Raw genomic sequence first — 11,027 nt, forward strand, 5'->3', positions numbered from 1 at the left:
GACATCACCAGTCTGATGATGTCGGTAACGACGAAACCCGGTCGCTGGTCAAATAAAAATAAAGTGGAAAAGCTAAAAATATTGGTTTTAATCTAATAACATATTAAATATAGAAATAGTTAAATAAGTTTAGCAATTAAAACCTAGTCAATTATTTTCATTTCATATTACATTCGAATCGACGTTTAATTACAAAGCACTCGCTACACTTCTCGTCAATGCCCCTTGCAAACTGTAAATTTCCAGCCGCGTTCCATCCGTTATTAGCAAAATTAATGTAATTAGGCCATTATTGAGTTTTGCATTGATGACGTCAGAATTGTTGGGTCGGCTATAATTAACACTGCACTCGGATACTAAATAATGCGAAATCTGGCAGCGTTTGGGATTGTTGGAACATCGGCTCCCCCGACGTGACGCGTCACTGTCGAACAACAAACGAAACGCTATAGAAAATATTACAATTCATAATTGGAACGTGACGTTTATTTTTCGAAGTGGACTTTTAAATTTTATTTTTCGCAATTAAACTCGCAAATCAACTGGCCCGATTTAAATCTGGAACGAGTTCAAATGCAGTTGGGAATACAACAATATAAATATTTGTGAAGAGTTTTAATAAAAAAGTAATCGAATTTATCGAATGAAATAATTACATGAAAAATGTTTTAATATGTTTTTAAAATATTTTTTTGCGGTTTTAATTTTTAAAAAAAATCACGACTCTATAAGGAAAGAATGCAAAGGTAAAATAAGCATTATCGACATTTTTTTGTTGAAAATGGCTAGTAAATTTTATTCGGGGAATGTGAACGAGAGAACAGAACGAGGACGGCTGAAAAAGACATGGCACAACCAGATCAATCAGAATTTAAGGTCTGGTGGTGTCTAAAATCTACGTAATCGGAGGGCATGTATGACTAGATATGTATAGATGTGAAAGAAGCTAGTTTATGTCAGGTCTAAAGAATGTGCCCTTCCATCCTCTCTGCAGCGAAACGGCGTGATGGTGCAGTAGTACCTAGTAGTAGGACAAGCAGAGTCAAAACGGTTTAGGTGTGTGGAATGAATGAGTGACGAAAAAACATTAAAATAAATTATGACGCGAAAAAAGTTGAAAATATAAGTAACGAAAAACCGAGAAAAACTTGGCATGATCAAATATTTCAAACAATTGTGTATATTCACGTCAAGAGTAGGAGTAATCGTTGAGTATGTATGAGGTGATGCATAAATATGGAATATGCGAAGAATATTTGCAAAGACAGGTTGGTGAGGCGTTCTACTCTCTCTGCTTACCCCTGCGGATGGTTAGTTAGTAAGTCCATAGTTACATACTGCAAATACATATTAATAGGTTTCGGAACTCACAGCAGGCAAACGCTGGCATTGGTAATTTAAATTTCAAACTGCTTATTGATTGCTTACATTCGGTTAAATACTGATTATAATGGGAACTCGACCAATAAGTTCAATAAACGAATAAATATTATATCTTCATGTGACAGTACTAAATTTGCACTAGCCAAAAGTAAATAATAATTCAGGGAAAGAACGATAAGAGTGCTAAAGTATTTTGTATTTTCAAACCATTTGGGGATCCAAAATAAATGATCTGAAAAAGTACTTTATGGAAAGATATACATGTAGTGTTAAGTCCCATTTTCTTATTTTGTTTTTAACCTTATGTTTTTATATTTTCTAATTTGTTATATTTTCTAACTAACTAACTAACCATCACGCCGCTTCCCCGCAGGGGTAGGCAGAGAGAATCGAACGCCACACCACTCTGTCTTTGCAAACATTCTTTGCCTCTTCTATATTCATGCATCTCCTCATACATACCCGACGATTATTACGACTCCTGACCCGGCCGCTTTCAAGTATTTGACATACCTGATTGTGCCAAGTTTTCCTCGGTCGTCCTCTGCTTCTTTTTCCAACTACATTCGCTCCATAAATTTGTTTAACCGTTCTTTCTTCGCTCATACGCTCCACATGTCCAAACCATCTCAACACACTTTTCTTAATTTTATCGATAATGCTTATCTCAGCCTTACATTCTTTCCTTATTTCATCATTCGAACATCTATCAAACATCGTTTTGCCACACATTCGTCTGAGGGATCGCATTTCGACTGCATTCAGTCTGCTTTCATCCTTCTTTTGCCAACTCCATGCTTCGCTTCCATACATAAGGGTTGGAACCAGAACTCCATTGTGTACTGCCAGTTTAGCTTCCGCTGATAGATTTTTATTTGCTAAAACTGATTTTAGTGCACCATTCACTCTGTTCCCAGCATTCACTCTCCTTTCTATGTCTTTATCAATCTTTCCATCCCTAGAAAACATACTACCCAAATATATGAAATCATCTACCTGTTCCAAAATCTCCCCATTTACCAATATTTCACACTCAGATCTACATTCATCTCTTTCAAAAACCATGATTTTGGATTTGCTAACATTCATCAATAAATCACTTTCCTTGCACACATTATACACTTTTGTCACCAACGTTTGCAGGTCTTCTTTGCTATCGGCAAGAAGAACAGCGTCGTCAGCATATAAAAGGCAACAAACGGTCAAATTATTCATTCTTGCTCCAATATTCAAACCTTTCAGCTCTTTCATGCAGTTATCCATGTATAGATTAAACAGCCAAGGCGACATTACACATCCCTGTTTTACACCTTTAGAGATGTCAAACCAGGATGAAAAAGAGCCATTTACCCTAATGCATGCAGTGCTATCCTCGTACAAGGATGCAATGCCCTGGATGAGTTTACTGCTCACTCCATACTCAGATAACACCTTCCATAACTTCATTCTATCAACGCGGTCATACGCTTTTTGCAAATCCACAAATGCGCAGAAAAGCTTTTGGTTCTTTCCCAAAAACTTTTCTGTTATATCGCGCAAGGCAAAAATTTGATCCGTACATCCTCTCCCATTCATAAAGCCACTCTGAACATCCCACACTTTATCCTTAGTTATGGTTCTTACCCTTTCTATGAGGATTCGTCCATACATTTTACCAACAGCACTCAATAGACTGATTGCTCTATAGTTTCCACATTCCACCCTAGATCCTTTCCCCTTGTAAAGAGGCATTATAACTGCCCTTCTCCAATCGACGGGAGTATAATTCTCCTCTAGACACCGGTTAAAGAGCCTATGTAACCATGTGAGAACTATTTTGCCACCATTCTTGATGTATTCTGCAGCAAAATTATCGAATCCTACAGCTTTTCCATTTTTTAGGGACTTTGAGGCATTCACAATTTCTTCCATACCTATCTCTCCTGAATCATCATCCACACATATTCTAGGAAGTGTATTTACGACACACATGCTGTTATTATTAATTGCATGCGTTTCATACACCTCCTCGAAATACTCTTTCCATCTCTCTTTTATATCTTTTTCATTCGTCACCATTTTTCCGTCTTTCGCTGCAATCGATTTCATACATCCATTCACGTTTAGATTTCGGGAGTTTTTGACTTCTTTCCAGAATATTTTTATATTTTCTTGGAAATTTTTTGTCATTTTTACTCCTTCTTCCTTTTTCAACATACGTTTTCGTTCACTCACCGCATGCTTAACTTTCATTTTACATTCCTTGTACACTTCTTTAACCGATTCATACTCAGTGGAGTTTTTATTTTTTACTGCTATACAATCTAACCACGCATTCTTCTTCTCTTTCACTATTTTTTTAACATCGTCATCCCACCATGCATCGCCTTTTTTCCTTCCTTGCACCGCTATACCACACACTACCTTTGCAGATTCGCACACACTTTCTTTTAAATGTTTCCACATGTCATTTATACTTAGATTCTTTCTATCCTCCGCAATCAACCTACTGCATACGTCTTTTACAAATTTACCCTTTATGTCGTCATTCTGCAGTTTTTCTACTTTGACTCTAGAGGGAGCCGCCACCTTGTTTGTTTTGGCCCTCCATCCTTGAAACAGAATCACTCTTGAAACCACCAAAAAGTGATCTGTTTCCATTTCGGCCCCCCTAAACACCCTTGTATCTACTGTGGCGGATTTCAATCTAGAGTCAATGACGACATAATCGATAATGGACCTTTCATTTCGTCTCTCCCAAGTATATTGATGGATTCCCTTGTGTGCAAAAAAAGTATTTGACACAAAGAGATTCCATTCCAGGCATACCTCTAACAACCTCTTCCCATTATCGTTTACTCTTGCATCCCCATACATACCAAGCGATAGTTCAAACCCTTCTCTTCTTGTTCCAACCCACCCATTTAAATCACCAGCCAGAATTACCTTTTCATTATTCATTTTTCCATTCATCACATTCATTACATTCAACCAGAACTCATCCTTCTCAGATTCGGTGTCGGAGTTGCCGGGAGCATAACCTATCAGCACAAGTAGTCTTGTCAATCCGACTTTGAATCTGATAAACATGAGTCTCGCGTTTATAAACACATATCCTTTCATACATTCTATCATCCTGGGTGACAGAAACGCGGCGACGCCCTGACACGCTCTATCTGACTCGGGGAGTCCAGACCAGAGGACCAGCGAGCCGTCGTGCTCCATCGATCCATTTCCTTTCTTCCAGCTTTCAGTCACACATAGTAAATCTAAGCACTTACTCTTCCTCACATCACATAGTTCATTCATTTTTCCATCCATACGTCCTCTGATATTCCATGTCGCAATTCTACACTCTTGCGTTGTTCTCTTCTTTGCGCTACACTCTTGCGTTGTTCTCTTTTTTATATTTTCTCATTTTTTATATTTTCTCTTTTGTTTATTTTAAATATGCTTCTTACCTTATGTTTCTCTCATTTATTTCTTTTAAATATGCTTCTTATGTCTATTTATTATACCTGTTTATTGTTTTAATATTTTGCCATGTATTTGTTTTGGTTATTTAAAAAAAATCTTTTTTGTTACTTTATTATTTGTGTTCCAGTTTTGTTAACCTAAATCCCATGTCCCAAAATGAGAAATAGAAATTACTCATTGGGAATATTATATAAATGACTTATGTTTGTAATCTGTTTTGAAAAATAAATAAATAAATAAAACTGTGTATGGTATGTATTACTTCTTATTATAATTCATTGTTACTTTGTATTATAACTCTCAAAAATAATTTTAACGACTACCGATTTCAAGAGAATTATCTTCGTCAGGTCAAGCAAAGACTAAAGTGAACACTTTCATATTACAATATTTAGAGTGTGTGCAAATATTTGTTATAATCTGGATATTATTCACATTGCATATTTTAAACTATTTAAATATATAAAAAAACTCATAAGTGGAGTCAAACTTAAATGTGTGAATAATTATTTGGACATACTGAAAAAATCGTGAGTTAAAAAACTAGTCAAAATATTGGTTTCATAATTTTTTAAATGATGTTATCAAGCGTCTCTAAGTATGTAAAATAATGAGGGCAAAAGCTTCCATAAAGGTCTGTGCTAAGTTAGAAAAAACCTAATACACTCAACCATAGATGGAGTTGAAACCCAGCATGTGAAAAAAGGTATCCATTGAAATAAAGATATTACTATAAAAAAAATGTTGGTGGTTTGGATATATGGGACGAATACACGAGGAAAGATCAATAAAATAAATGTATGTGGCGAATGTAGTAAGAAAATAAGTGCGGAGAAAGACCTTAGGAAATTTGTATAATTAAATATCTACATAGAATACTTGAAAATCATCATGTCAAGATTTATAATTCGTCAATATATAAGTAGATGCATGAATGTAGAAGAGGCGAAGATTGTTTGCATAGACAGAGTGGTGAAGTAGAGAAACGAGATGATGGTGAGTAAGTTTTGAGTTCTAGTTAATATAATAAAATAACAACTAAATACAATAGTTAATTCCACAGCTATTTTTTATTTGTTTGACCCTTATCTTTATTCCACCGGGCTGAATATCTACTATACATGTCGCTCACTCCTTTCAAGAACGTCATAAATCAAAAATCGTCAATTTTCAGTTGTGCGTGTTTTCGGAATGCCCGGAAAATGTACTATATCCTAGCAAAGGAGGCATATTTTTATCTTAATATTTACCCGCTACAGGGCAGAAAGCGTTGTTTTTGCATTTTGAAGAAAAGGTATTGTTTAATAATTTTTTTATATATACTAAATATTCTTCAAATGCAGAAAAAACCTTCAGGTTTTACATAAAAAGATCTGTTGCACAGTAAAAACTTCAGTAAGTGGCTTGATATTTATTTTTAATACATTGTATTATAATTTTAAACTTCAATAACGTTCTCCTGAAAAATCAAGTTTTTTGATTTATTACGTTCTTGAAAGGAGTGAGCGATGTGTACAAAAGGTCATGTTTATTCAAAGGTACGTGCAAGCGATAACACTTGTGCAATGTGTTGTCAGAACCTACAGTTTGCATTAATTATTTAACTGTCTATCTAAATAAATCAAACAAACAGAAAGCGGGTCGAAAATCCATTAAAAACGAAATTAAATATTTCCATTCATAAAAAAATATTTGTAAGGTGAATAAACACACGTGACCTCAAAAATCTGCGTTTTTTATTTGTTTTCTTAATATTTAATCTGGAATTCTGCTAAAAAAAACATTAACCTCAGTAAACAAATAAAGAATACACCACAAATAAACAAAATTTGTCAAAAAACTTGGCATGATCTAGTATTTTAAATACTTGAACGTGGTCGAATTGGTGGGTATGTATGAGGAGATGCATGAATGTAGAAGAGGCAAAAAGTGTTTGCAAAGACATATTAGTGTGGCGTTCTATATCCTAAGTAATACTAAGCCGAAGTATAATAGAAAAATATATTATTTTTTTAGGATCTCAACAAAGATGAAGAGGAATATGGAAGTCTGGATTTTGACGGGGCTTACGACTGTAATAAGCTGGTTTAAGTGATCACTTTACACACGTGTAACATTCACCAATTCTACCCATGATTGACAACCGCACAACTCATTTTATTGGAATTTCTATATTTATTGTTCAAATTCGAAACATAGTGCTTGAATTACTTGATTTTCACTACAGACATCTATTGTGAGAAATAAGAAGCTTTTTTATTTAAAAGAAACTTATTTATATGCGAGGTCCGAATCCTGGACTATTGTTCTTCATCAATGTTAAGATATCAAAAAAATATATGAAAAATAACTCCTAAAATTCGAGATAATCCAGATTTGTGAAGTATTTGGATACACTCAAAATTTTGTAATGTTTTATTATTTTCTTACATTTGGTAGGAGATAATAATTTTTCAATCATTACAGCATATTATCGTTTAAACAGTATAAGATACCAGGGACGAAGGACTTTAAAGATTCACGATTCGGGCGTTGACAATTCGAGATAGGAAATTTGACAAATGGATTAGAAGACAAATACTTGACCCTTATCCAAATTAACAATTCCAAACCTCCCCTAAAGTTGACCCCGGGAGAATTCTCTTGTTCCTTCCCCATTAAGGAGAAGTCTTGGTTATCACTATAAATTATATTTACTTTCCTTGATCGTTCAAACAACTAGATTTACTATAGTTCATCGAAGGATCAAATACTATTTGAAGGTTTATTAAAGCTTCATTGAACTACGTTATTATTTTACCAGAGATCGAAGTATCAAAATACTAATTATTTTATTTAATAAATCTCGAAGTTTGTTTTAAACCACTTTTATTTTTGGTACCTACTATTTTATGTATATAACGTGGTAATATTTTTCTTTATAAATTGGGTGTAAATAATATGTAAAGTGGGTGTATAATAATAAAACAAACAATGTGTTGCTTTGTTACTAAAGAAACGACAATAAAAGTTTATTCTCAATTAATCTTTACAATAATTTTTATATCTATCTGATTCTGACAGTTAATAATATTATATTTTCTCCATCAGATCTCTTTTGTTTAATTCTGTGCGATGCATGCGACATCTGGTGGTAGAACTGTTTTATGTAGGTACTATTTGAAAGTACTTAATAAAATGTATAGGTAGGTACTTAGTTATTTTATTACATGTATATAAATTCTAACATGCACACACAAAACTTTCTTAGTTCATGTTGTTCTACTATCCTTAGTGCATGTTGGTCCTCGGGTAGACAAAAAAACGCATGTGATCAATATTTTGCAATTATAAATGTGTGAATAGTGCTTTGGTAGTGACGTGTAGTATTGTTTGCATGCTATGTAGTGTTATGTAATTTAATAGTAATAAAAATAATAATTTTTCATAATTTATATAGCGCCATTTTTTGTAAAATATGTATTACCTCAAAGGTACGTGCTTCTTGAATTTTGAAAGCTTTTTTTACAAAATATAATCTTATATCTCAGTGTTAAGTTTCTGAAGACCGGTTCATTTATCGACATTAATTTTTCTTATGAGTTAAAGGAATTCCATTACGATGTTTAAAAAAAATAATGTTGATTCTCTTATTTCTCAGTTTGAAATTGCTGCAGGCTGGTTCATTTCCTTACATAAAATATTTGTATGAGTCAAAGGAATACCTTTTTAATGTGTTATTTAAAAAAAATGATCTTATTCCTCAGTTTTCAATTGCCGCAGGCTGGTTTATTTTATAACATTAATTCTTATTCCCAGTTAATGGAATTCCATTACGATGTATGATTAAAAATATTATTCCAATGTTCTTATTTTACCTGATGCACTAGTTTTGAGAATAATAAAGTGCATTGCTGCAAGCGGAGGTTTTCCATCACACATCGGAACTTAGTTCGAACACTTTAAACTTATAAATGCATCGCCGCGCTCTTGTTGAGAGTTGGAATATGCACGTGCAAATTTTCGAACAGAGCATTATATAATGGTTGATGGTATACCCACGTGTAACAGGATTTGCATTTTTATAACAAAGGATTTCATCGAAACCGTTGCAATTTATTTCAACTCTCAGACAAACTTCGTAGATCAAAAGTAGTAAAAATAATATTTATTTGATGTAGTGAAAACCAATTTTTGAATTTTGTTCTTATATTTATCCGTTTCTCATGTTTTTGAGACGTACTCGTATCTTCGTCAGGACAATTACTACACCAGCATGCAAACAATACTACACTTCACAACCATAGAACTATTAACATCTACACAAAATGTAAATCACAGATGGTTGAAATGATAATCACAGATGTATGTTTGATTCGTTATAAAAAATAAACATATTGAAAAATAAATGCGGAGGTCCACTAAACTCACCCAGGCGCACTAGACACCATGTGTCTTGTCGGTGGAGCTCTTTTTACTAAACTTTTATATTATTTTTAGAAATTTAAACAATATTTTCAATTCGCACAAAAAAAACTAATTTCACAACTGTAACGCTTTTATTTAATTCAATTTATTTTGAGAGAATTTTTTTTTTATTTTCAACCGTTGCCTAGTTGTATATATAACATAGAATCTCGGCTAGCCTCCCACCAGTGTAATGATGTCAGAAACGACGAAACTCGGTCACTGGCCAAATACAACAAAACTGAAAAAAAACTATTCGGTTTTAGATTACTGCAATAAATTAAATAGAGTTCTGCCAAGAAAAGTGAAGACAAAATTTAAAATTCATTTTATAAAATAGTTTGAAAGCTCTGAATAATTTCTTGAATGTATTTCGCAGATACTTTGTGGCACATTTTAGCTCACAATTTATCATTTGGAGTTGACGTATCCGCTACGCAATGCACAGTAAAACAACATTTAGGAGTTTTTAAAATCATATTTTTTAAATCATATTTTTAAATCATATTTTAAAATCATATTTTCATATGGTGTACGGAGAGCGGGGAAGTTTTTGCTAAGTGAAGGGTAATTAACCATAAGTATTTTAATGTTTTTTTAATTTTGTACATAAACCCTGATGATGACAAGGTTCTTTTCAAAACCGGTTGGATAACAATAAAAAGTGGTTAAAACAAAGTTTTTATTTTATTTTATAAAGCTTTGAATAATCATTGCAAATCTTATCAAAACTTGTGTTGAGATAAGATAGTGGATGTTGTTGGATGGGAAGGGCGCGTATATGAAGTTTGAGCAATTCACCATCCCTTCACATTATAATGTATATCATTATCATATCAGATGCTGATAAATATGAAATAATATGCCAAAAGCGAATGCTTAAATACAGGGGGTAGCGCGAAGCAACACACCCCAGCGCTGTGTCGTATTAATTGAATAATCTTATAACAATATAATTCAATTATTTCAGCATTCAGAAGACGACTAAACGACTGAATTAATTTAACTTCAGCCATACAGAGCAGTATCTCATCATGTTTGTCTAAATATTATTATATAAGTACAGTGAGTCCTCTATATACGTCATTTCGACTTACGTGAATTCGTACTTACACGATTAAAAGAAAATGTATTTTCCACTTTTTTATTTTTTTATTTTATTTATTTGGTTAAACAATAGCAACATATATAATATAAACATTAAAATAATATACATTTAACAAAGCCAATTATAGTTAACCACAGAAAGATAAAGATTACTATAAAATATTTAGTGTAGATCTATCAAATGAACACGTATCTTTGAGATAAAAATTCAAATTTGCAAGTGTGAAGTTTGTAAGAGGTGTGTGTGTAAGTGGTTGTTTAATTTTTTTTTAAATAAACTGAATATTTTTCAAATGGAGAATAAACATTCAGGTTTTACCTAAAAAGATCTATTGCGCAGTCAAAAGTTCAATAAGTGGCTTGATATTTATATTAAACACATTTTATTATATTTTTAAACTTTAGAAACGATCTCCTGATCTGTTTTTTTTTTATATATGACGTTGTTGAAAAGAGTTAGCGATGTGTGCTTTATCACTTAAAACTAGTGCATATTATTACATACTATATATCAAAAAAAATAAAATTTTATTTTCAACTTACACGATTTTTCGACTTACACATAAACCTTTGGAACGAATTTATCACGTAAGTAGAAGACTTACTGTACCTACTGCTTATTTCAAACTAGATAC

General features: G+C 32.9%; 1 protein-coding gene across 1 annotated transcript; it reads right to left on the reverse strand.

Annotated features, from left to right (window-relative positions):
• Positions 1-356: 356 nt before the first annotated feature.
• On the reverse strand, positions 357-4,671 carry LOC148308795 (uncharacterized). The gene is made up of 3 exons (XM_088260999.1): positions 4,309-4,671; positions 3,897-4,140; positions 357-424 (listed from the first exon to the last, which is right to left on the reverse strand). Exons 1-3 carry the CDS (start codon positions 4,669-4,671, stop codon positions 357-359), a joined length of 675 nt encoding a protein of 224 aa, XP_088117125.1.
• Positions 4,672-11,027: the final 6,356 nt, after the last annotated feature.

This window comes from Brachycentrus maculatus, unplaced genomic scaffold, assembly GCF_059751285.1.
Source record: "Brachycentrus maculatus isolate JH-2025_06_01 unplaced genomic scaffold, ASM5975128v1 h1tg000147l, whole genome shotgun sequence".
Classification (NCBI taxonomy): Eukaryota; Metazoa; Arthropoda; class Insecta; order Trichoptera; family Brachycentridae; genus Brachycentrus; species Brachycentrus maculatus.